The 27,907-nt window shown below is 34.5% G+C and overlaps 1 protein-coding gene across 11 annotated transcripts in view; it reads left to right on the forward strand.

Moving 5' to 3' along the window:
* LOC311168334 (sodium channel protein type 2 subunit alpha) overlaps window positions 1-27,698 on the forward strand; it is a gene marked incomplete at both ends in the record, with an annotated part of 67,780 nt that extends 40,082 nt beyond the window's left edge. For all 11 annotated transcript variants that reach the window (XM_084229725.1, XM_084229728.1, XM_084229731.1 and 8 more), the window contains 10 exons: window positions 9,480-9,600; window positions 13,749-13,903; window positions 14,402-14,575; window positions 15,309-15,431; window positions 17,770-18,051; window positions 19,634-19,687; window positions 22,476-22,617; window positions 22,951-23,075; window positions 24,513-24,783; window positions 26,503-27,698. In XM_084229725.1, the coding sequence (XP_084085851.1) occupies window positions 9,480-9,600; window positions 13,749-13,903; window positions 14,402-14,575; window positions 15,309-15,431; window positions 17,770-18,051; window positions 19,634-19,687; window positions 22,476-22,617; window positions 22,951-23,075; window positions 24,513-24,783; window positions 26,503-27,698 (2,643 nt within the window). The remainder of the gene's footprint in view (window positions 1-9,479; window positions 9,601-13,748; window positions 13,904-14,401; window positions 14,576-15,308; window positions 15,432-17,769; window positions 18,052-19,633; window positions 19,688-22,475; window positions 22,618-22,950; window positions 23,076-24,512; window positions 24,784-26,502) is intronic.
* Between the last annotated feature and the right edge of the window lie 209 nt (window positions 27,699-27,907).

A 27,907-nucleotide genomic window follows, 5' to 3' on the forward strand; every position in this document is an offset into this window, starting at 1 on the left:
AAGTTTTAATACATTATAGAATGTAAAATTCTAAATTTACCAACTACAGTAAATGCTTTTGTAGTTTAAAGTATTCTTTGATTTACCAGAAGACTATGAGTATAAATGAGTACATTTTTGGTTTATATATAGGTTAATAAGTGCAAAGTTGGGGATCTAAGAATTCAATCCTTTAGAGTTTATTTCACTATAAATATAAAGACAGGATTCCTAGAAATTAAACCTGGCATAAACAAATAAAAATAACAACCAGAAATAAAGATTCATCCTTTTCTGTCATGTAAATCAATGGACAAGGAAGATTAAGGCCTGTATCATTGTCTTATTCTAAGGAAAATGAATTACTTGGGAGTGTTTGAGGCACTAAAGTAGTTCAGCTAAGTCACAGTCATTTGGGATCAGGTATTTCAGTCAATATTTCTAACTTATTCCATAACATTACTGAAGAATATGCTATTTTTAATTTTTTCTTATTTATGATAGGTAGTATTGCAAATTCAGTGATTACGTAGAAGTAGATATTAAACATGAAATTCAAAAAGTTTAAATCTAGGTATTAGAATTAATGTGTAAGCAACAAGACCAGAGTTACTAGTTTCACAAAATTAGTGATGAGATTCAATGGAAAAATTGTAAGACTTTATAACCTGGGGTAAAGAATTGCTGCAATTAGTGGAACTCAAATGTATACTAATATGATCATTATTTTAAAATTGAACAATATCTTAAGAATCTGGTTAATGAAATTTTAGATGAGCGTAGTTGGGCAGGTCTAGTTTCTAGTATTGTTTAGTCCTAAAACCTGAAGTGGATTTCTAAAAAACAGAATTGAATCATTACATTTTAATTAATATATATATTTAAAAACCTCATTATTTTGACATAATGCCTAATAGCAAACATTTCCCTTTAGGTGAGGGAAGTCTATTTTTATGTATGTTTAATTTTACAGTGTCTCATTAACTGAGTGAATAATGAAAAATCAATGTTGAACATTGAAACCATGAGTCAGTTTAAACTTTTGGCTAGGTTTGAGTGTCCTTTGAGATGTGATTAATTTGACATTGAGTTCTGTTATTTTGTTAATTTTCAAAAATTTTAAATCCTCAAATTTTAATGAGAAAAAGCCATGTATTTTGCCTCACTTGAGACTATTGTGTTTGACATAAGAGGAGTGTCCAAGAAGATGGAGCTTATAGTAGGAAAATCCAAACACTTTTTCCTGTTTCTCGTTATCATTAAGCTTTTTCATTTATTTTCTGTCTCAATACTCCAAAATAATATGCATGAAATCAGTGTTTTGAAACTGATCTGTTTCAAAGACAGAGAATCGACCTGTCAGTTGGAAGGGGACTGAATTATTTTATTGTTTTAATTATACAGTTCTTTCAATGCCTTACCACCATGGTGATTTCCTGGATGTTATAATTTAATATTTGGTGATTTTTCAATGATACCTTTATATGGTCCTAAGTATAAAGTCACAAACTAATAAGGGATAAGGAGAGTAGTCTAAGAAGGATATATATATAATATATATACACATTTTAATCTTTTGGTAACTCTATGCTAGATAAAAGAGAATTGAAATAATAGTCCAAAAATTCCAAATACTTCCACCTGAAATATCTGTTTAGTATTCTGTCTTCTAGTTATTTTTTTTCTTAACTGGTGGGATAAATTTGTGCTATTAAATATTGCATGTAGAATAGTTATGAAGTAGTATGAGGCATATAGATATTCTTTTCTATATGATTTTAAAAATAATGTGGTATACTTTAAAATTTTTTCAAATGCCTAAATGAATTCCTTTTCATAGGACAGGCTAACTGAGGAGACCCAAAGACTTTCTAATTGTTTGAACTAAATTTTCTTCGATATTTTTCCAAATGTGTGTAATTCTTTCATAGCTTTCTGTAGATCCTCTAGAGTATATCATTTTAAATTTAAGTGATAATCTTGTATACTTTAATTCTGCTATTTGACTATACTTAATGTAATACCTTTCATACTTTGTGATTTTGAATAATTGATTTTTCTTTTAGAATTTTAGTAACATTGAAGCCATACTTGAATGATTAGTTTTCAAAGTGAAAATTGACTAGTGCAACATGGTGACTTTCACTACTTACCATTCTTACTTCTCACAGGGGTAATATCAAGCTGGAGCCATCAAGAATGCAGCTCTGGTGTTTTTTAACCAGCCAGAGGCTCGTGCCACCACTTTTACCCAGGTTACCCAAGCAAGTTGTGCATATATAAATATGATCAGTTTCTAAATGAATTTTGACTGGCCTGCATGTTACTCAGTTACATTCGTTGCCCATCCATTGGCAGTAAAGAAAAACATGCACAGTTGCTCTTACGCTGAGTTATATAAAGCATGGTCAGACAAGTCTGACAACCCTAACTTAAAAAAAAATGATTTAGCTGCTAATTTTCTTGTGTAGATTTTAATAGAAATTACATTCAGTGAAAAGTAAAAATGCATGCCTTTACAGATGATCTAACTTCCATTTAACATTAGAGTTTTGAATATGCTAAAAGCTGAGGGGGAAATCTAGAAGTTTTTTAAAAATTTGCAGAACTTTTTCTACCCTAACCTCTCCCCATTTGTTAATATAGCCCCAGAAGTGTATTTTGCTGGTAATTTTTTGTCCAGTGATATATTAACTTTTTCTGAAGGGTAATCTGCAAATTAAAGTAATCCCTTACTCTTATGCAAACTTCCTAAAGGATATTTTAATGTGATAATAGTGTTGATGAACTGGAATTATGTTTTGGCTGCTGGCAGCCTGGATACGGTTTTTATCTGCTTTGGTCTAGGGAAAAATAACATCGCTCTATTTAGCAATTAACCAAACATATTTTGCATTTAGACTATGATTCCCTTGGAGATTTTATTGATACTTATCCCTAAAACTTCTAAGACTGAAAGAAAAGAAAGTAAATGTCTTATGTACACAAAAAATAACAAAACAGATTTATAGATGATATGCTCAACCTGAAATTAGGTCTGGAATCCACCTTCTTCATCTGTCATTTATATTATTCACTCCTCTATTTCATTAGACTCTACTGAGAAACGTGTCCCTGAACAATATTATTTAACTCTTATACTAAAAACTCCCATATAGGAAAAAAACCATTGTGATCTCTGCTCCTTTCATGTTTTTAGAAAAAGGAACTCCTTTCTTTGTTATGTGACTATGACAATAAATGTAACACCATTTGATGGGCACCCTTGGGTGGCCCATTCATTTCCTATTAAAATCACATTTTCATGCACAAGTACTTCCTCAATCCAACTTTTTTGAAGAAATAGTATTAAATACTTTGTCATTTGGATTCAGTTGCCTTCCTTCCTGCCATTAAAACTAAAATCATCCTAACATAAGCATATTTAGCAGTTTGGAAGCAACACCGATCATGCCATTCCAGGAGACTGCTTTTATTCTTTGGAACCAAATATTTAGCCAGCGGCACTCTAGATCACAAAAGACAGTGTCTAAGTATTAGAGGAATGATATCAGTAAAAAATGGGACCCAAGAAGTGTAATTGCTAACAGTTGAACACAGATACACATATACACAAAGGAAAATTGTTTTTTCCTATCGTGTACTCATTCTTCAAAAAAAAAAAAAACCTGGAATTTTACTCTTTAATATAATGGTTACCATTCCCAGTTACTTGGAAAGAGGCAAAGCTAGTTTCTTTATTTTTCAATACCCCACCTTCCAAGTTCCTTTGTGCAGAGGTTTATGAGGAAAGTGATAATCATATATCTTTTTTACTAGTATATCTAGTATATTTAACTGAAGTACAGTGGAACAGACACTAAGTGGGAACTGGTTTAAATGGAATTGATTTATTCTTAACCTTCATATTTTTAAGTTTCCAATTTCTCTAATATATTGCTGATCCTCCCTCAAGACACACTATCTGCTCTCTAAAAGAATGTACTTTACTATGATACAAGGAGGAGGGTGGAGAGAAGAAATATGTAGGAAAGATTTGGGTAGGTGATGGTGAAATAAGTTGAGGAGGAAAAGATCTATGATTTTATCCTAGAAAATGTGGAGTCCTCAAGGGAATTGTGATTAAGGGAGAAAATCAGCTTTAAGTAGCCTTAATGTAAGAACAAAATGAACCAAGTATGTATGTTTTGGGGCACTATCTACTGAGGGATAGGTCACTATGATTGATATAAGGCTTTACTTTTGCCATCCCAAGAAAGATATTTAAAGTTCTGTAACTTATGGCCTAGAAAATTTTATAATGCATTTATTACAGAGACAGAATTCATCTGGATAATATAATAAGAATACTTTTTTTTTTTAAGATTTGTATGTTTGTTTGTACAAGCACTGGGTATAGTCAGAAGCACGGGAGGGTGAGAGAATTCACCAGAGCCAGAGGGGAGAGAGGAGCAGGCAGACTGATGGAGTACACTGCTGAGGGGAGCAGCGGGTGGCAGGAGAGGTCTGCGCGCCATGTGGGACCCTCGCCTGGTGGCCAGGGATCAAACCGGCTCTGCAGAGGCTGCAGGCAGCTTCGCAGCCCAGCGCTCAACCGCTGCGCCACCAGGGAGACCCAGGATAATATAATAAGAATACTTTTGATTTTACTATGGTCCTTATAAAGAAGGTGACACCAACAATTCCTTTCTGGTGTTAATATCACTTTGGCCTTAGAACTATCCCAAAGAATAAAAGTCCATCACTTTCATTGTTTCAATGTTAAGATGCTTCATGAAAAATGACCCGGAGCTCCTTAAATACAGATTATAATTAGAATCCATGTGGAACAAAGGATTGTCATTCTTGGAGAACAAAGCAATTATATATGAAATACCTGGTTTTATGTTTATTTGAATTATCTCTTCTTTAAAATACCATTTCTTTTTTAAAATCAGATCAGAAAATACTTCTCTTTTCCCAAATTATATACAATCTTTATTAATTGCATATTCTTAAAAATGGGTGTTTACCACATAATGAAGAACAAGTGTATCTATGAAAACTGTAATAGGAAGTGATGTTTCTTTCCCTTTTTCTGTTGTGATTAATTATTTTTAAAAGCATTTTTACCTTCTGAAAGGAAGATTATTAGTTTGGCATATTAATGTTTCATAGTAATTTGTCAATGATAAAGTAAGTAGAAGTAGGAAGTATAGTGTTTACAAGTACAAAATGAATATTGCTTGTCTTGGTATTTATTTATTAGATCTATAAGCAAAATATGATTCTGCCCTGCTTACCTCCCATGACTGTAATTACCTAGTATGTAGAAGAATTTATCAGATGTCTAATAGGAAGAATGCTGCAGGATGAGGTTTTCATTTAAAAAAAAAAATCAACGTTTCCACCTGAAAGTAAATGGCTGTTGCTGCTATTCATAGCACATAATAATTGGCTATTCCTGTTTGATTTTTTTCACTATCCTGATAGTGGAGCGCATTCAAACTTTGTTAAAGTTAGTCAGTCCTCTTGTTACCTGATAAATGAGTACAGGAAAAAAGTGAATCTAAATGTGTAAATTTTACCAAAGGGAAATATAGAAAATACCAAATATAAAACTTGAAAATATTAACATGTTTCTATTTTTATCAATTCATATTTTAGCCCCTTATTCTTATGGCAATTTGTGGTGAGTGATACTTACAATGGAACATTTAGAAACAACCTATATTTGAAAACTCTTCTTTAAGTACCTGAATTCTAATAATTCCATGTAATAATGTATATTTGACAGTTTTAATTGGTGAATTAATTGGCCATATCTGCAGTTAGAAGTGATTATAATTATGGCCATATCTGAAGATTAAGAGCCTTATACTCTTAATTGACTCATTTTCTTTTTATTGGCTCTTTATGCATTTTAACTGTTTTATAATATATTATAATAAGATATTTTATAAGATATTTTATAAGATATTATATTAACCTTGTATGATGTTACAAAATCATTGAATTGATTTTATCAAGAAAAGTTTTATAAATCACAATCTTTTACCTATTATCTTAGGATTATTATCTAAAGTAAACTTTTGTTCATGAAATATTTCAATGTTTATTTAGTTCTACTCCACATTAATACTTACAGGAATATGAATATAACTTTAATTAATGCTAACTCCATGGTCATGCAACATGGGAATCAACAATATGGCAAGCTCTATCTTGAACCAACAATATTTATCTACATGTATCATATCTACAAACATCTTGAATTAACAAAGGTTGAGTTTACTTCTAATTTACAAAATAATTCTCTAGGGAATCCAGGAAAAATGGGAGACAGAAGACCCCAAATCCAGCAACTGACACTATGACTTTCAACAAGATGATTCAAGCCACATTTCCTCCTCTAAATAAACACTGTGTTGATTATGCTGAGGATTAGTGTGCAGCTTAAATTCTTATTTGTAAACCAAGTAAAGCAATGTGCATAACAGGTAGACCCTGTGCTATTTCACATCAGCAAGAAGAAGAAGAAGATTGCTTCTATTTAAAAATTCACATTCACAGGGATAGAGTCCCCATGTAGATTCATGTGTATAGAGTGGAAAGAGGGAAAATATTGTCCAGATGACTTAGTATTAGTTTTTCTGATTCCAGACTTAAACTACAGTTTACTTTGTAGACTCATTCTAGGCCTGAATAATTGGAAGCCTGGAGTTGAGACAGCACTCCTAATTCTGAATATTGCTAGTTATTACTTATACAATTTAGAATATCACAGAATTCATGCCACTTAACTCTTAAATGAGAGTATTACTTGTATTCCCTTGAATGAGAAAGTAAGTATTAATAGAAAGTGTGAGAAGTAGTCAATGGTGGAATAAGCCTATGCATTGGTCATTCATTCATTTACTCAAAAAATATCTACGGAGCACAAATACTGCTGACAGGTACTAGGGTTACTAAAATACCAAAGTAGACTCTCTCCTTCAAAAGATTAAGTCTGATGAAGCACATCTTCTAGAGACAAAAAATACTTTCGTGTTGCACTTATGAAAAAATAATAACCTGATCTTTAAATGCCAACTATTTAGCTTCAATAAAGAGACATCTATTAACTCTTTTTTAAAAAAAAAGATTATTTATGCAAGAACTAGGGTACAGTCAGAGGCGCAGGAGGGTGAGAGGATTCACCAGAGACAGAGCGGGAAGCAGAACAGGCAGACAGACCAGAGGCTCTGCTGAGGGGAGCAGTAGGGAGACAGGAGAGGTCTGCTGCGCCATGTGGGAATCTCCCTGGCCGTCCGGGAATCAAACGTGCACTGCAGAGGCTGGGGACAGCTTCATAGCGCTGCCCTTAACCCACTGTGCCACCAGGGAGGCCCTGTCTATTAACTCTTTATCAATACTAAAATACTAAATGAAGTGAGTGATAGTTGATGCTATAAGGATCATCTTCTGAACATCTGGAACCTAGATTCCCTTGGGTGTGCTGTCTAATGGACTGTCAAAGGCTACTCTTAGGAGAAATTTATTCATTCGTTCATTTGATCTTTAAATAATATTGAGTACCTGCAACCTTCCTACATGTCAGCTCTGATGTAGGCATTCACCAATGCCAGCCTGAGCCTGTGGAGCACCTGAATATGGAGCTCCTAAATATTTTTTCCTTGACATACCCCCAGGTTTCCCCCCAATTTGTATTTGCAGTTTGATCCTTTCTTCCTAACAGGAATGTTTTCCATTTCTTATGGAAATGAGCTGTCTGCAGTTAGACCAGATATGACTAAGCTTCAGTTTTTCTGTTTGAAAATGTATTTCAACATCCTGCAAATGATAAGATCAGTACTTTCAGGTCCCTAATATATAACAACTTCATGTGAATCAGATGGATTGAAATGAGAATTATTTAGTCCTGTCTTAGGCAACTACGGGTGTGTAAACACAACTATCCTTATGTAAGGAAGTATATGTGTACATGAAAGGAAGTATAATGACAAAGGAAATTAGAAAGTCAAAAAATTAGAATTTGTAATAAATTTTCTCACTGATATTTCATCTTAAAATAAAATATATTCAAATTTTAAATAAATATCATGATTGTCTAGTATTTTGATATATTTGATAAATAGAAAAAGAAATCAATAGAACTTCAAGCAACTAATAATATATAATCCTTGATTGAACTATTTTGTTCAAATTAAAAATTAATCCTCAAACTACTTCTAAGAAAGCAGACTTATCTAATATATATACTCACATTGGTATTGTTAAATTGCACAAACAAAAGCATTTTCAATCTCATATGGATGACATATAAATGTTTTTACTTCTTCAGCACCATCATGCCTACTAAATATTTATATAAAGAAAATTATTTTCACAAAATGAAGGAGCTATCTTCCTAGGGAAGTCCACATAATCCTTAGCCCAAATGTAAGGGCAACATTTCTGTACTAACTACAACATCTATTTTATAACAGTTCAACATACTTCAGTGTGCATTTTATCATGTGCTTACCTCATCCCCTTTATAAAATAGCTCTTCTTGGCTCAGCCATTTCCTAATGTTATGCATTAATGGTAATAACATTATAACAGGTTGGAGAATGCTGTGGCCCAAACTACTCTGATTCCATGTGGCACTCATACCTGGCCCTGTGTATTTTCTGCAGCCTTATAAGACTAGGTTAAAGACTGGGATACCTTCATTTATGCTGATCCCATGAATGACCTGTCTTGGTTAAAGTTTGTTGCAATTCAAGATTTAAAATAACTTATTTCTATTACATTTTTCTTTTGGTAGCATTTGGTCTAAACTAAAGGAAAACAAAATGTCAACCAGGTTAATTTATGTCTGTGTTTACAGGACAGGTAATAGTGCCAGAGTAACAAGTAGTTTCCAAATGCACAATGAAACACAGGAGTGCATTGGCCAAAGAGAATGCAAAATATCAGCTCTTGCTATAAAGCTAATAATGTGCTGTTCTTCTTTGAAGTTAGACCACTATAGAATATATTTAATTTAATAACAATGAGTAGTGTATGTTTTCATGTCAATGAAAAGTGGATAAATTTAGATTGTTGCTGTTTATGTGCATTTGATCAAATCTTTTCTGCATTTGACATGAAAATAAACTTGTGCAGCTTTCGTTGGTTGGGTCACAATTTTAGAATAAAAAAAATATAGCAATTTCAAACTAATTTACAAAAGCAAAATCATATATAACCATATGACTCTGGCAGTTTACATAACTCTGCAGGATTTCATTTCAGATTCTCCATACATGATTTAATCAAAAATCATTTAAGATGTGAGCACCATAATTTTAAAGAAAAAAATACTGTGGTGCTGTATCTAATCTTGTGACCTCCCACCTCTACTAAAGCGGACTGGCATTATTTTTAAGATATTTTTAAATTACAGATCAAGGAAATATGGAGATTTGAGGGTACGTCTTTTGATTCTTACAAGGAAAGTATTTTAAAAACTTTTCTGTGGAATTGATTTTCAGAAGCTAAATGCAACTAGTTCATCTGAAGGCAGCACAGTTGATATAGGAGCTCCCGCTGAGGGAGAACAACCTGAGGTTGAACCTGAAGAATCCCTTGAACCTGAAGCCTGTTTCACCGAAGGTAAGCGAACTGACACTCACGTTCAGCTTCTCTACCTGCCCATCTATTCTCTCTCTACCCTCCCACTATCTATCTAACTGTTCATTTGTTTGTTTCTTGCTTTTTCTATGTCAAAGCAAAGATGATTTTTAAAAGGTAAGATTTAGTTTATACACAGATATTCTTATTTTTGGGCTCCTGTTGAACATTAAGAAATGCTGCTATTTGGGTTTTATTGTGGCCTACCAAAGTATCTAAGAATGAAAGTGAAGTCAGATCGCTCTCTCAGCTTTAAAAAGTAAAAGATAGCAATTTTTGAAAGTTAAAGAAGTAGCTTAATTTACTGTTTTTGTCAGATCATAATGTGTTCTAAATTGATGAGTAGACATTTAAAACTGTCCATGAGTAACAGTTATCTGAATATAGTAAGGTCATTTTTTTTTATTATTTGTGAATTATAATAAATAATAGATATTTAAATGCCAGAATATAGTATGGGTTATATAATATGGGGCACCATGCTATTGGAGTAACTAATCTCAAGAGAATTTTTAAAGAAATGTATGAAACCACCAGATGCTTTTTTGCATAAAATGAAAAACATTTTTTTTTCCTAGAGTTTGTGGGTGGGGCTCCCTGGTGGCGCAGAGGTTAAAGTCTCAGCGCTATCAAGCTATTGTTAGCCACTGTGGCATGCGTTCAAACCCAGGCCTGGGAGCTGACCCACATGGTGCAGCAGGCCTCTCCTACCTGGCCCACTGCTCCCTTCAGCAGTGTATTTCAGTAGATCTGCCTGTTCTGCTCCCTACTCTGTCTCTAGTGAACCTCTCACCACCGCCCTAACCCACACCTCTGGCCTGCACCCCAGTTCTTATATGCATAAATAAAGCTTAAAAAAATAACCATGGAATAATTTTTTTTTTAAAGTTTATGGGTCACCTGATGGTTTTGGTTTTGTTCATATGGGTAGGTTATCTCTTGGATGATACAGTTTGACTGACCCCACTCCACTCTGCTCTGGCCTAGTCCTCTACACGCTGGTCAAACTTGTTTTCTTTATCTAAGCAGAGCCTAAGATGCAAGGGCTTGTCAAGCCTCCACTGTGTTAGGATTACTCCTGGACTGTTCACCAAAACAAACTCACCTGGCCAACCCTGGCTCAGTGTGGGAATGCACTACCCATGATGAAAATAGTCACAAAATTAGTAAAATACCATAGGGTATGAAATTCCTAATGTTTCTGTATAAATCACCATCGTAGGTAGGGAAATGGTTCTTTAAAATCTTTGGAATCTCTTTCATTTTTAATTCACTGTTAGTTTTAACAACTATTTAACAATTCATTCTGTCTTTGCCCCAAGTTCATTTTCATATAGTGATTTCATAACCACAGGTTAATTTTAATAATAATGTCTGCCTCAAATTATTACTGGTTTTTTTGTTTGGTTTTTTTTTTTTCCTACAACTAACTCAAAAGGTGTTTCATTTGGGTGATGCATGTTTATATCAAGAACATTAAAGCTGTTTTAATTTAAACTTTAAGCCTTTCTAAAAGATAAAATTATATAGATGTTAGAAATCATAATTTATGTGAATGAATTCTGTCAAGGTTATCACATATAATGTTGCATGTTTTCATAGATTTTGGGCTGAAATGCATTGGTGAAAATCTTTAAATATTAATTGTCAATTTTTGAATTGTATCATAGGGAGAGCTATTTGTTCAGCATATGTTATGAGAGAAATTACTTTCCATCATTTCCTTCAAAAAATGTGCATTCATCTCCATGCAGTTAATGATTATGAAAAAAGTATGACTTCACAAACATTGAAATTGTATGTTACAAGAGTAATTTCTGTGGCATTAATTAGTACTCTTTCCCAGACAACTGACTAATTTTAGAGTCACATTTATATACAGTATTGTAACTATGATAACATCAGCATTTTCTATAAGGTATAAAGAAACATTGAAGTGTGAAATATTACCAACATAAGTTATATAAAATAATAATGAATAATAAGTAGATACCATCAAACTTCAACAAATTAAATATTTATGTCATATTTGCTTCAGAATTTTTATTTAAGAATGCAAAGATACACATTAGACCCTTTTTGTTTCCTTAATTCATTTCCTTCCTTCCCTCCCTCTCAAAGGTAAGACAGTATCTCAAATTTGGCATTTAACATTCCTATTAACACTGGTCATTTTCTGCTAAATAGTATTTTTTATCTCATCTTTAGGTAGTAAAACCAAATTCAGTTTCATTTAATTCATTAAAATGAATATGTTCAGAGCATGTAATTCCTCTTTAGCTTTGGGAGACAGAAATGTTAAAAAGATCTTACCCTCAAAGAAACAATATATATGCTATTTACTTCTTAAATGATAAATTAATAAGTTAACAGTGCTTCATTAAATTTTCATTAAACAAAGGATATGACCTAATTGACATTAAAAAATTGCTTCCAGGGACCTCCCTGTTGGCACAAGGGGTTAAGTCTCAGCACTATCAAGGTATCAGCAGCCACTGTAGCATAAGTTCGATCCCTGGCCAGGGAGATACCCACATGACACATCAGACCTGTCCTGTTTTGCCTGCTGCTCCCCTCAACAGTGTATTTCAGTAGATCCATCTTTTCTGCTCCCCACTGTTTCTGGTGAATCCTTTCACACACACCCCACACACCTCTAGCCTACACCCCAGCTCTTGTGTGCATAAATAAATAAAATGCATCTTTTTTTGGCCTTTATTGTTGCTTTTATTTTTTTGTGACTACTTTGGGTTTTTTTTTTTTTGTTTTTTTACATCATTGTTTATTTTTAAATACGTAAAATACATCTTTCAAAAAAATAGCTTCCGATAAAATCTATGCAGAAAATCTTATGCTCCTTCAAAATAGTTTCCATTTTCCTACTCATTGAACAAGAGCCCTCTGTCATGACTCCTCTCCCATACTTCAGCACCCCCATATTCTGCGTGTTGTCCCATATTCTATTGTCAATCAGCAGTATCCTTGATTTATCACCACTGTTTTCCACCATTACCCTTACTTTCACTTTCTTTAGCATTCAGTTGTTTGAAACTTACAGGCTTAAACTTCTCCTGTTTTCTTTCTTCTGTCCATCCAATGTCTTGGATGCATAGAGACATAGATAATTTTTAGTGTTCCCATCAAGCAAATCTTCTTAACTCCCAAATGATCCTTTAATGTTTTTCCCATTAGCACATTAATCTAAAATCTCTAACTCAGCCATATCGGCTCTCAACATCTTTTCCTGTCTTCATTCCTAATTCTCTCCTTTATGAAACTTCCAGACTTTCCACTATTTCTTTATTCCTTTATAGCTCCATGTATTAATCTGATACTTACACATCCTTCACAATGAGCCCAAATTCATTTCCTACACAAGCCTCAATATCAGAAATTAATCTCTGCTTATGAAATTTCACAATATCTAATTTATTTTGTGATAATTGTTCTGTGTAGCTATAGAATTTGGGGCAAGTCTCCCCTACTTAAAAGACACATTTATTTTAAAGCAAGACTGTGTCTTCCACTTCAGGTATTATAATTTGTCCAGTGCAATTTCTTGAAAGCAGCAGGTATTCAATAAGTATTTGTTAATGAAGATTTGATCTGGCCATCCACAAATTACACAAAGATGTTTATTGTATTGTTGCTGTTAGTATAATTAAAGCAGCATAAGTATCCAATAATTGAGTAGTTATATAAATTCTTTCTCAGAGATGTATTGTGAAAGTTTCAAAATTCTATTTATTGATAATAAAATGAGAAATATTTATATAACACCATGAAGTGAACTAACTAAAATTCAGATATATATTATGTCTATATATGAGTGGAATCACACTCATAATCATAGGGTGGCTATATTAACTTTGGTGACCTTTCCTTTCAGTTTTTCACCAATGTTTTTATAATATAATATAATCCATTATAATCCTATAAACATTAAAATATTTTTTGAATGTATAACCAAAAGCTGTCTAGATAGTTGTTGTTTCCTACAGTGGAAACCATCATTAAAAAAAGGTATTTATAATTTGTGAGATCATAATGGAGATGACTATCCCACCGATACAAATGTACCTAATCAAAGAGTAATTACTTTTTTCTTCATTTACTTTGACATGTTCTAGACTGTGTACGGAAGTTCAAGTGTTGCCAAATAAGTATAGAAGAAGGCAAAGGTAAACTCTGGTGGAACTTGAGAAAAACTTGCTATAAGATAGTGGAGCACAACTGGTTTGAGACCTTCATTGTCTTTATGATTCTACTCAGCAGTGGAGCACTGGTAGGTTACATATGATCTACTCTCTTCCCTTTACCTTTCCATTCACGAACCTCATATTACACGTTTTTACAATAAAGTTTTTGTGAGAATAAGAGGCTTTGTGTGGTATTTTCACCACCATGTGAGAGGTTCAATAAATGTAACTTTGATTATTTGAAATAAACCTGAGATTGAATTTTGAGTTCTGGAGTAAACAAATCAGTATGGTTTATACAAATGACTTTTTTTAATTCCAGAAGGCCTAGGAAATCACATTCCAAAATTTTTGTGAATCACAAAAATGTGATTTCCTACCCTTTTTGGAGAACTCTGTAAAATGAAGCAGAGGGGACTTCCAAACATTCACCCACATCTATGACCAGATTCTCCATCATTACGGATGAGAAATGGTAACCCATTCCCCTTTCCCTAAGTTCAGGGGACTAGCTTGTTATTTTCTAATAAGACATCAGTTAGAGTTTATGACAATGAAATTCAGTGGAATATTTTCATTTACAGGCCTTTGAAGATATATATATTGAACAACGAAAAACCATTAAAACCATGTTAGAATATGCTGATAAAGTTTTCACTTACATTTTCATCCTGGAGATGCTTCTAAAATGGGTTGCATATGGTTTTCAAGTGTATTTTACCAATGCCTGGTGCTGGCTAGATTTCCTGATTGTTGATGTGAGTATTCTACACTTGCTTGTTTTATTCCATTAACGTGAAGATATTTGCTACTCCTAACAATAGTGCAGGGCACGAGGCAGGCACTTGGTAAATAGCGCATGGGCCCACATGCAATGAAAAGATGTCTCAAAACAGTTTTTTGTTGATTTAAATATAAATATTTTGGGGGCCTCCCTGGTGGTGCAAGGGGTTAAGTTTCAGCACTGTCAAGCTGTCTGCGACCACTGCAGCACGAGTTCCATCCCTGGCCAGGGAGCTAACCCTCATGGCACAGCAGATCTCTCCTGTCTTGCCCACTGCTCCCCTCAGCAGTGTATTTCAGTAGATCTGCCTGTTCTGCTCCCTGCTCTATCTCTGGTGAATCATTTCATCCCCAGCACTCCTGTCCTACACCCCAGTTATTGTATGCATAAATAAATAAAAATAAATCTTGTAAAAAAATTTAAAAAAAAAGAATTTTTGAAAAGAGAACAAAATGGTTTCTTCTTTTTTCAAAAGTCAATGGTTCTCAGACCAGTATCTTTAGCCTGATCTGGGAAGTGAAGAAATAAAAATTCTAGAATCCCACCCAAACCTACAGTGTCAGGCTCTGCTCATCATCCAAGTTTTTAACAAGCCCTCAGGGTACTTAGTTAACTTAGAGAATTACTGTTTTATTGTATAAAGCTAGGTTGAATTTATAGACATCTGCATCTGTAAATTCAAAAATTGTGTTGCTTTTTCTGTGTAGGTCTCATTGGTTAGCTTAACAGCAAATGCCTTGGGTTACTCAGAACTTGGTGCCATCAAGTCCCTCAGAACACTAAGAGCACTGAGGCCATTGCGAGCCTTATCCCGGTTTGAAGGAATGAGGGTAAGAACAAATGCTGTAGCATTTCAAGTGAGAACAAGCTTTGTGTAGCTTAGAAATGACAAATCCCTGGAGAATTTGTGTCTTCTGTAGTCATACTGACATAACTGATCAATCAATAATATTTGTCATATCACATCAATTTAACACTGTTGGAAACAGTCACTGAATATCATGCCTGACTGAGTGTTTCTAACTAGAAACAATTAAATTTATTCTAACTAGATTTTTCACTCTGTGGGAAATCTCAACCACATTGTGTAGGCTTCTGATGTGAGTCAAGATCAGTTATGTTCATTCCATTTATAAATGTGCAGGAAATCCCACTCACTGTAATTTAAAACCACCAAATCATTCTTCATCATTTCTTCACCGCTCCATATGATGTGTTTTGAGCCTTTTAAAGTCTGAATCTGGCTTTTTATCTTTCAAACACAGATTGAAATGACTAAAACATAGGTCAACTTAGAAATGTAACATTCATTTAAAAAGTGATACAAAGGAACAGGTAGGAAATTGTGCTGAGATTTGTCATCCACTGGGGCACAAAAATTGAAACCTCATACCTTCAGCCCCAGATGACAATGCTTTGTCTGGGTGGACTTAGATATTCAAAAAGAAGCTTTTAGAAAATGATACTCTTTCTGATTTAAAAATAATTACTTAGAACTTTCTCTAAATGTTGCAAACACAACCAGAAAAGAATGGTGTGTGTGGGTGTGTGTGTGTTCTTGTGCCTTTGTGTGTGCATGGTTTCATTTAAAGATGTCTGTCATCTGTTTAATTATTTCCAGTTTACCAATTTAAACTCTGTTTTTGTGGTAGGTTTAATTTTTTAAAGGGAATCAAATCTTTAGTACTAGAGTTATTTTCATATTTTCTCTATAAAATTTGCATATGCAAGACCTAACTCCCTAGCCCTTCCACAGACCTGACTCTCAAAAAACACAGGCATCTTTGCTATTCAGTGTTTTCTTTTAGTTAGAGCTCTGTTAGCAAGGTGCCTTCCCACATTTGCATAGAACAGCATCCTTTGTGGTAAATTTGAAAATGAAGTGTCAACTCTAGAAGTACCTCTGAATTATTGAAGAGTTGAAATTATAGCAGTAACCCTGTGATAAGTTCTTTAAAATTTACTTTCATTTAAAAACACATTAAAATAGTATCCTTTAATGAATAGATTCCATGTGTCAATTTTACCCAGGAGCCACCTGGTAATGTTGCTCTGTCATTACTCATATGTATGTATGTATGTTTGTATATATGCATTCGTATGTACTTTTTATCTCAGAAGGATTTCAGCAAGGCTTTTGCATGTATTTCCATGTCTGATATATTTTCCATGTCTGATATAATTATTACATATTTCCACTCATTAATAAAGCTTATTTCTGATATATAGTTCAGGTATGGTTGTACAGGACAAGACATTTAGATAAATATTTAGTTGCAGGGTAATTGAGGAACATACTAAAAAAGGTTCCCTAAAAGCTTTGGTTATTAAGAAAGCTACAAATAAGCCATCAGGAGAAATCCTTGGACTCAAATCATAATGTTTTATGAAATTACAGTAACTGATAGCCAAGCTTATGTTCTAATTATTATAATATCTCATTTTATAATTTGAGAATCTTCTTTGAGAGGGGAGTCCCCAAAGAAGGACCCTTAGAATCAGAAAAGTCAATGCCAAGTACAAAGATGCAGCTAAATCGTGATACAAGCTGGCCTGTATCTCCTGAGTCCCAAACCCTTTCTCCTCATCACATATTCAGTTTCCCAAGTTCCAGTATCTCTGCTCTATAGTCCTTGCCTGTAGCATGATCTTATGCTACATTGCTTGATATAGTCCTGAGTTAACTCTACTGTCTCACAATTGCTATTTCCAGTGTTCCTTTTCACCCTGGAAATTCACCCTCAGGTGTTTTCTTTTAAAATGCACAAATTTTGGATAATAAATTTTATGATTTGCATTCTTTGCATGATTTAAAAAAATAACATGATGTTCCCATAATTATACTACTCCAATAGTGCTGTCATGTTTGTACTCTTACGTTATCATTTATATTTAAAATTAGTTCCATTCTTTGATAAAAATTTGCTGTGTCTATCATTATTCTTGAGAAGACATTCTACAGTATAAAATTTATTTTTATATTCCCCTGGTATGTAATTGAAAAAATCTTAGTTGCCATTACCAGAGAGTAATTTCTGTCCAATATTTAACTCTCAGAACAGACATTATCTATCATTTAACTATTGTTCTTTTTATAGTACTTAAAAATAGGTAAAAAGTAAATATTTGTTGTTGACTTTTCATTTTTCCCTTCTCATTCCTTGCCAGGTTGTTGTCAATGCTCTTTTAGGAGCCATTCCATCCATAATGAATGTGCTTTTGGTTTGTCTGATCTTTTGGCTAATATTCAGCATTATGGGAGTGAATCTTTTTGCCGGAAAGTTTTATCATTGTATTAACTACACCACTGGGGAAATGTTTGATGTAAGTGTGGTCAACAACTACAGCGAATGTAAAGCCCTCATAGAAAGCAATCAAACTGCCAGGTGGAAAAACGTGAAAGTAAACTTTGATAATGTGGGACTTGGATATCTTTCTCTGCTTCAAGTAGTAAGTAACTACTTTATTTTTCTCTGTGATGTTTTATTAAAATGAGTGTACAATTCTCTTTTGGTATTTTCATGTAAAAGTATACAGTGGTATTTCTTTCTCAGTATTCATACTTCTCAGTCCAATCTGCCTTGATTCTTCTTCAGTTACTTGTAAACTATCTTTTACACACCATGTTGGGAACCAGATGATTCTATAAAGTTTGTATGCCCTAAGACTGTGCTGAGCTATCCCAGCACCAATGCTTTGTGACTAACCTTTGTATAAAGATTCCCGCTGTTTTCTTCCCATTCTTTCTGTGAGCAGTAGAGTAGGCCCTGGGTAAGTTTGGAAAGGTGTTTGTTGGGGATGAAAGAGTGGGGATAGATTTCTGTGCCCCTTCTCAGGTACCAGACTGTATCTAAACAAGTCTCCACCCGCCCAACCATTACCACCACCATGATCAAAACTCCTCACTTTTGTACTTCTCACCTAGACTGTACTCCTGCCCTGATTCCTTCCTTCCTGCTGTGCATTGAACACTTGCAGATAGGAAGTCCTTGTCTTGCAAATGAAAGCCTGTCTACTAAGAATATTGTGTCTACTATAAACACCTACAAATCCAGTCATCTCAACTGACCATTCTGAGTCATGTCCACATATTCCACCTACACAGTACCCTGCACTGTATGAGTGCTCTAGGGGAAATGACAGAGCTAAGGGCCCTGAGGAACAGAAAAAATATACAAGACATTTGTTTTCAAAATTACCATGTCTACAAAACAAAAAAATGTATTTAAATGATAAATTGCAGTTGAATATGTTTTTTCTCCCTACTAGGAAATGTCTTCTTAAAGAATAACTGTCTCAAAATAGTAACTCAAAAATATTGATTTTTCAAGGACAAATCACCATGATAATAATTGGTGATAATAACATTTAGAAAGGGATCTGTAGACAAAAAAGCATTAAGATCAAACTGTGCAGCATCCTTTGTTTATCCTTTCTGATGCTAATAACAAATCCATGAAATTATTTCATCAAATTGCATGTTATATTTTCATAGGACTATCAGAATAAAAAGTTGTTGACCATTGTTTTTTATTTATGACACATACTGTTACAGTATATTATGATTTAATTATAGATGTTTAATATGTATATACAAATGTTATAGAAGAATATAAAGTTGAGATATTTTCAATGTATATACAATTGATCCTCAATATCTGCGAGTTCTGCATCCACAGATTCAATCAACAACAAATCTAGTCATGCTCTGTGTAGTCAGGCCATATGGTTGTGCCCATACTAAACACGTATATATGAGCAGAGTGTGTAGATTATATGCAAATACTACACCATTTTATATGAAAGACTTGAGCATCTACAGTTTTTGACATTCTTGGAGGATCCTGGAGCCAATCCCTTGTAAATACCAAGGGGCAACTGTATTATAAACTGTGTTCAAAGGATTTAAATATTAATTCTAAATTACTTTGTATATCTGTATTTAAGAAAATCTTGATCAATCAATCTGCTCATTTATTTTCTAAAATTATGATTTAGAGGGAGGAAATTAAATGATACAATTTTTTTACAGGCTACATTTAAGGGGTGGATGGATATCATGTATGCAGCTGTTGACTCACGAAATGTAAGTCTATTTAGAGGGAAACTTACTTAATTTGATCCAGTGACTATTTGCATAGTATTATGATTTAGTGATATTTTCAATAAAATAAAACTATACATCAATTTATAGAGCACAACCTTATTACAAAAATGAAGTATTCTGAAATTCAAATTGAATGTTTTTTTTCCCCTTCTCATTATGAATCTTTTTACATATGTCTTCTAGTATCTAGCAGGGCACCTGGCACTTAAAACTGTATTGATTATGTTGCAAAATGACACCCATTAATTTTGGTTCTGATGGTAATAGCCATTTGTGCATTAAAATTCTTCACAAGCACTTGTCACAGATTTCTTCCAGCTTTTGCTCTCCCTTATAATAGGAAGAATCTGACTAACAGTGGAAAAGACAAACAACAAACTTAATAGTACTTTTCTCTCAGAAATGAGAGTTATAGTAGAAGGAAGGGGCTTTCATTGTCAACTTTATACCCATCGGCACTTTTGATTTTTTTTTAAGATTTATTTATTTTTATTTATACAAGCACTGGGTACAGTCAGAAGCACGGGAGGGTGAAAGAATTCACCAGAGCCAGAGTGGAGAACAGAGCAGGCAGACTGACAAAATACACTGCTGAGGGGAGCAGCGGGCAGCAGGAGAGGTCTGCTTGCCATGTGGGACCCTTGCCCGGCAGCCAGGGATCGAACTGGCGCTACAGAGGCTGTGGGCAGCTTCGCAACCCAGCGCTCAACTGCTGCACCACCGGGGAGGCCGAGCACTTTTGATTTTTTTTTTTTTAAAGATTTATTTATTTATTTATTTATACAAGCACTGGGTACAGTCAGAAGTGCGGGAGGGTGAGAGAATTCACCAGAGCCAGAGCGGGGAGCAGAGCAGGCAGAAGGACCGAGGTACACTGCTGAGGGGAGCAGCGGGCGGCAGGAGAGGTCTGCGCGTCATGTGGGACCCTCCTGCAGTGGCCGGGGAGCAGCCGGGGATCGAACTGGCGCCGCAGAGGCTGCGGGCAGCTTCGCAACCCAGTGCTCGACCGCTGCACCACAGGGGAGGCCCTGATTTTTTTTTTATATATAATTTCCTTTCATTTAATTTCTCACTAAGAATGAGGAAGGAAATCTCATTTTAAAAAGAAAGAAAGAAATTGGCTTCTGGTATATTACCAGAACATATTATTTAAGTTCAAATGTTATTTCCCCAGTGCCAACAACTAGGTGGTAACTCAGAATTCCCAAATGATTTTTCTCTTCACTTTATTAGAGAAGAGAAAGAGAGAGAGAGAGAGAGAACCCAAGAACTAAAAGCCCTGAATTCTGTCTCTTTCAAGTACCATCAGGAATCCCAGTTATAGACTCTTTTGAATCATAAAATAACTTATTACTTGGGCCTCCCCTGGTGGCACAGTGGTTGAGCGCTGGATTCCGAGGCTGCCCACAGCCTCAGCAGCGCCAGTTCGATCCCCAGCCACCGGCGAGGGTCCCACAAAAATAAATAAATAAATAAGTAACTTATTACTTATTCCCACTCATTATGCTAAGGGCTTTCTTGGATTAACTCATTAATCTTAAATATTGGCTTTATTTTGCAGTTGATATTAACTCCATTTTATCATTTACAAAGATGCTTAATGCAGTAAGTGATAGAATAAGTTTTTGAAATCAGACCACAAACAGTGGGCCCTTAACTATTCCTGTATTTGTTTCATATCTATTTGATTAATTTTATTAATTTTACTCTTTCATTAGAAAAAAATCACTATCAGGTGGTGGTGAGAAGCAAAGGCAAGAGGGGACCCACTGGACTGTGGTGAAGGGTTACAGGTGTTTTGGTAGTGGTAGTGATGTGATAACACATCTGAAGAGTTGTGAACCTATCCTCTAAATCATATACAAGGTTGTAAACTGATGTTACTTTGATTAAAAAAATACAACAAAAAAAAAATTTAAATATATATTTTGTTGGCCAGAACCCTCTATAAATTGATTTTATAACATAATCATTACCTACATCCATTATCACCTGAGTTTGTTAACAAAGTGAATTAGAATAATATCTTTAATTATAGATTGTAGCCAAAGCTCAAATCAACTGTCACACTTTTTTAATATCAAAAGTGACTTAGACAATAGAGGCTATCATTTTCTAGGAAATGGTGTCTGCAGCTTACTTACTGAGTAAGATGAATTAATAGATTAATTTTCAGAAAGAAAGATCCTACCAACATACCTTTATTCACATGTACAGTAAAAATTCTAATCTGTCAGGAGTAATGTATAAGGGAACTCAAAGCCTTACACTTACCTATCCCTATAAGCAGAGCACAGTTCTAAGCACATTTTATATTTTAATATGATTATTCTCCCTTCTCCCCAACTATCCTTTAAGGCTTCTAACCTATTATTTCCATTTTAAGAAAGCTCAGTCAGAAAGAATAAATCTTAAAGATTTTAAGATAGAATAGTGTGAGTCTGACATCTCTTCTTTAGGAAGAGGAAATCCTCACTTTGTGTATATTTGGAGTTTTTGATTAAAATGGAAAGTGCATTCATGGCCTAGGTAGTTGTTGGGTAAAATCAGTTTTCAGACTTTTCTGTGAATTATTTTATTTTCTAAAACCAGTGAATAGTTTTGCAGTAATCTTCAACAAGCATGTTAGATTCAGTGTCTCAGAAGAGCTTCTGTTTAATGTTTGCCTTTTTTCATTCTCAGCTTTTGAGACATGCTTTGCAAATTGAAAATTCATTGATGTTCTTTTTATAAAATAAGTAAATTTGTCATCCTTCATATTTTGTAGGTAGAATTACAGCCCAAGTATGAAGACAATCTGTACATGTATCTTTATTTTGTCATCTTTATTATTTTTGGTTCATTCTTTACTCTGAATCTTTTCATTGGTGTCATCATAGACAACTTCAACCAACAGAAAAAGAAGATAAGTATACTAAAAATTCATCTTTGCCATAAAATGTGTAGTAAATATGTCACACAGTTCCATTTTTGCTCCAAAATTTGATCCCCTAATAAAATATAAAATTCAGAAATTATTTCGAGAGATTTCATTAGCTATAGGTTTTTAGATAATGGATAATTCAGATGGCATGTATTGATATTTCCATTATAGAAATATGACTGAATCATAATTTACATATTGAATATATGCATCTGTAAATTCAGATATTAACAATATATTGGAATATATTGTGGGAATAAATATTCATACAATTAATAAGGTAGAATTTATAACTAACAAAGAACATAATTGTAACTAGTTTTGCTTTCATTTCTTTACTTTGGAGGTCAAGACATTTTTATGACCGAAGAACAGAAGAAATACTACAATGCAATGAAAAAACTGGGTTCAAAGAAACCACAAAAACCTATCCCTCGACCTGCTGTAAGAATAACATACTTATATTACCTATAACAGTTATCTTACCTGTCACTTTTATAGCCTGAATTGCTATATAACAATATTTTTGTGAATTTGAAAAAGAAAGTTTTACCCTAGCAATCCAACTAGCTAAAGTATTTGTATTTAAATATACATAGTATGTGTAAATGATATATTTTATACAGATATATACAATATATATAAAAAGAAAATTCAAACATATGCCAATAGTATTACAGTGATCTCACTTTAATAATGTAGAAAAGAAGATGTATACACACACATATATGGCATGAAAATATTGAATGTTCTCAGAGTGACCGATCGGGATAATTAGAACATCTAAGGTCTGTCCCATTTCCTGTCCAATTCTGCAAATTAGATGGAAACCTTAATTAAATAAGTGACAAAAGTTTTCTTCTGGTTTTTAAAAAACGTATATTTCCCTCTACCATCTTGCCCTTAATCCAATGACATCATTCTTTTTATGACTTTTATAAATAATCAAATTTTATTCCAGTTTATTCCAACAGCTGATGGTTCTTTTTGGTTGCTGCAGAGAGTTGTTTTCAGGATGTTCCCCATGTTCTTCCATCACTGCTGAAGGAATAGCTCAGATATTCAATCTCAGAACTCCTCACCCAAAGTGTATATGATGCAAGGCAATTTGATGAACCACAGGAATCATGACTTTATAACTCCATTAGTGACAATATAAAACTAGCATTCTCAAGATGGCCAGGCTCACATTCAGTTTGTAAGTTAGGTAAAAGCTCAAAGAAAGTAGCTAGCTATATTGGATAAAATAGAAGGAAATTTGATCCTAGTCTTTGAGAAATAATCAAATCTGAATGGATGGAAGAAAAACATATTAAGGTCCCTGTATGAGAAAATGTGTAGTCCAGATCCATGGAAATAAATATTTTAGTTGACAAAATATTTTTTGATTAGTGAGTAATAGACACAAGTTTTTCTGGGTTAATGTGTCAAGGTTGCCAGTATGAGTCTGAAGAAACTGATCTTAATTAAATATACAAATGCAATATAGTTAAAAGGTTTTGGTAGTGAAAAAAAGATAAGATTTTAGAAACTAGTATGGGAAAATGCCAGAGAAAGGATAATACTAGCTCTTAGACAGGAAGATGAATCCTCCTGCACGAGAAGATGAGTCCATGATAGAGTCCTATCTGGCATGCCATCACGCAGATGAGACTACACACAGAAAGTAAACGAGTTATTAACACAGAATCTTGAGCAGTATAAATAAAGCAAATACACTTGAAAACAATTGGCTATTCCAATATACAAATTTCCTTCCAAGTAGAAAACACAAAGATGACTTGTTTCTATAAAAGCTGCACTTTCAATTGCTGTTGAAAATCAGTTTAATGGAATATCTTTTGAGTTTCTAAATGAACTTTTATGTATTCTCTGTTCCAGAACAAATTCCAAGGAATGGTCTTTGATTTTGTAACCAAACAAGTCTTTGATATCAGCATCATGATCCTCATCTGCCTCAACATGGTCACCATGATGGTGGAAACTGACGACCAGAGTCAGGAAATGACAAACATTCTGTACTGGATCAACCTGGTCTTTATTGTGCTCTTCACTGGAGAGTGTGTGCTGAAATTAATCTCTCTTCGTTATTATTATTTTACTATTGGATGGAATATTTTTGATTTTGTGGTGGTCATTCTCTCCATTGTAGGTAAGTCCACAGTTCAAGTAGCTAGTAATGGAAATTTCTGTTTTAAAACATTAAAAATGAGACCTCCCCCGTGGCGCAGCGGTTGAGCGCTGGACTGCGAAGCTGCCCGCAGCCTCTGTAGTGCCAGTTCGATCCCTGGTCGCCGACGAGGGTCCCACATGGCGCGCTGACCTCTCCTGCCGCGTCCGTCTGCCTGTTCTGCTCCCCGCTCTGGCTCTGGTGAATTCTCTCACCCTCCTGCGCTTCTGACTGTACCCAGTGCTTGTATAAATAAATCAATAAATCTTAAAATAATAATAATAATAATAATAATAAAACATTGAAAATGTTTTCAACTCATCTTTCTCATTCATTCTGAATATTCAGAGAAAAGTCTAATAGTCTACTCTAGCTTGTCATTTCTCTGCATGTTGTATGTGAAATGATATGTACCCAAAAAAGGGATTACTGATTTTTCCATTTTCCTTTATCATCTCGTCAAAAAACAGAATCTATATTTTGCATGTTTTTTGTCCTCTGTTTATTCCTATATTATAGGCAAGTGTTGCTTTAAAAGAACAGTTCACACACACATGCACATATATATCATTAACAGTAGTCCAATAGTCCATAAATAAGATCTCCTTAATAATCGAAATAGTGTGTGTGTGTATCTGTAAATCCACAAACTAATTTTCATGTTATCTTTGGGTTCCCGTAGTTTTCCATGGTTTGTGATACTCTTTTTCAGAATAGATGTTTTGTTCAAAAATCTAAAACAGATTCATTATCATCAATGCATATTAAGTGTGTATGCATAAGTGTGTATGCATAAGATATTAAATGTGGTGCTGAAAATAAAGTGATTCAAGACAAGATTCTGCCTATATGAGGAATGTGAACATGTAGAAAGAGAAAAATGTATTCCACCATTCATACACCTTGTTAGGTAAAAGAGAACTTTAATACAATGTGCTATTCCATTTGATCCTAAAGAGAGTAGAATGAGCATGTAATATAGTGGTCAAGGAATGAGACTAGAGGGTCATACAGACCTCACCTGGGAATCCCGTATTTCTGCTACTTACCAGCTCTGTGACCTATAGCAAGCTACCTCTCCAATTCCTGGTTTTCCAAGAAATGTTTATGTAAATTGTTGTCAAGGGGATTAAATTTGATTATGTAAGTACATATACTTAGCATATAGAAAAATTATTCAATAAATATTAAACTTAACAACAACCAGAAAAGTAGGTATGATCACCATTTAGTCATGCATAAAATCAAGAACCAGGATTCCCTCCTAAGTATGTCCATCTCAAAACTTGGATTCTCTCTTCTGCATCATTGGGCCATCTCCCAAATAAAATGTATCATAGTCCTCTCAAGAAGGATAAGAATTCTCATATTTCCTAACCCAAAGTCACATGCTTTACCCCTTGGTTCTTCTGCAAATACTGGCACTAGTATTTTAAATATATGAATCCATTTCTGTGCTTAGCTTCCCTATAGATTATGACATCTTTAGACCTTTTCTTGAATTAGGAAAAATGACCATTAATATCTTTAGTTATTATAAAGTTGTTAATGTTATAATAATAGTTTCATTTTGCTGAACTAATATACCTGATTTTCATAGCCACATTGTGTGAAATTAGTGATTATCATAGTAATGGAAATTTTCCATTGATGCTATTAAATATATCACTGTTTTTGTTATTGTGTCTTGGTTTTCCATAGGCATGTTTCTAGCTGAGCTGATAGAAAAGTATTTTGTATCCCCCACCCTGTTCCGAGTGATCCGCCTGGCCAGGATTGGCAGAATCTTGCGTCTCATCAAAGGGGCCAAGGGGATTCGCACTCTGCTCTTTGCTCTGATGATGTCCCTTCCTGCGTTGTTTAACATCGGCCTCCTGCTCTTCCTGGTCATGTTCATCTACGCCATCTTTGGAATGTCCAACTTTGCCTATGTGAAGAGGGAAGTGGGAATTGATGACATGTTCAACTTTGAAACCTTTGGCAACAGCATGATCTGCCTGTTCCAGATCACCACCTCTGCTGGCTGGGATGGATTGCTAGCACCGATTCTCAACAGTGGCCCTCCTGACTGTGACCCTGAAAAAGATCACCCTGGAAGCTCAGTTAAGGGAGACTGCGGGAACCCATCTGTTGGGATTTTCTTTTTTGTTAGTTACATCATCATATCATTTTTGGTTGTGGTGAACATGTACATCGCTGTCATCCTGGAGAACTTCAGTGTTGCCACTGAAGAAAGCGCAGAGCCCCTGAGTGAGGATGACTTTGAGATGTTCTATGAGGTTTGGGAGAAGTTTGACCCAGATGCCACCCAGTTTATAGAGTTCTCCAAGCTCTCTGATTTTGCAGCTGCCCTGGATCCTCCTCTTCTCATAGCAAAACCAAACAAAGTCCAGCTCATTGCCATGGATCTGCCCATGGTCAGCGGGGACCGGATCCATTGTCTGGATATCTTATTTGCCTTTACAAAGCGTGTGTTGGGTGAGAGTGGAGAGATGGATGCCCTCCGAATACAGATGGAAGAGCGGTTTATGGCCTCGAACCCCTCCAAAGTCTCCTATGAGCCCATTACCACCACTTTGAAACGCAAACAAGAGGAGGTGTCTGCTATTGTTATCCAGAGGGCTTACAGACGCTACCTCTTGAAACAAAAGGTTAAAAAAGTTTCAAGCATATATAAGAAAGACAAAGGCAAAGAAGGTGAAGGAACACCTATCAAAGAAGATATCCTCATGGATAAACTAAATGAGAATTCAACTCCAGAGAAAACCGATGTGACACCTTCCACCACTTCTCCACCATCCTATGATAGTGTAACCAAACCGGAAAAAGAAAAATTTGAGAAAGACAAGTCAGAAAAGGAAGACAAAGGAAAAGATATCAGGGAAAGTAAGAAGTAAACAAGGAAGAATATTCCACTTTGTGATCAATTGTTTACAGCCTGTGATGGTGAGGTATTTGTGTCAACAGGACTCTCACAGGAGGACTATGCCAAACTGACTGTTTTTACAAATGTATACTTAAGGTCAGTGCCTATAACAAGACAGGGACCTCTGGTCAGCAAACTGGGACTCAATAAACCAGAGAAACAGCGTGGACAGGAGGTTTC

The sequence above is a fragment of the Talpa europaea genome, assembly GCF_964194135.1.
Source record: "Talpa europaea genome assembly, chromosome: 1".
In the NCBI taxonomy this organism is placed as follows: domain Eukaryota; kingdom Metazoa; phylum Chordata; class Mammalia; order Eulipotyphla; family Talpidae; genus Talpa; species Talpa europaea.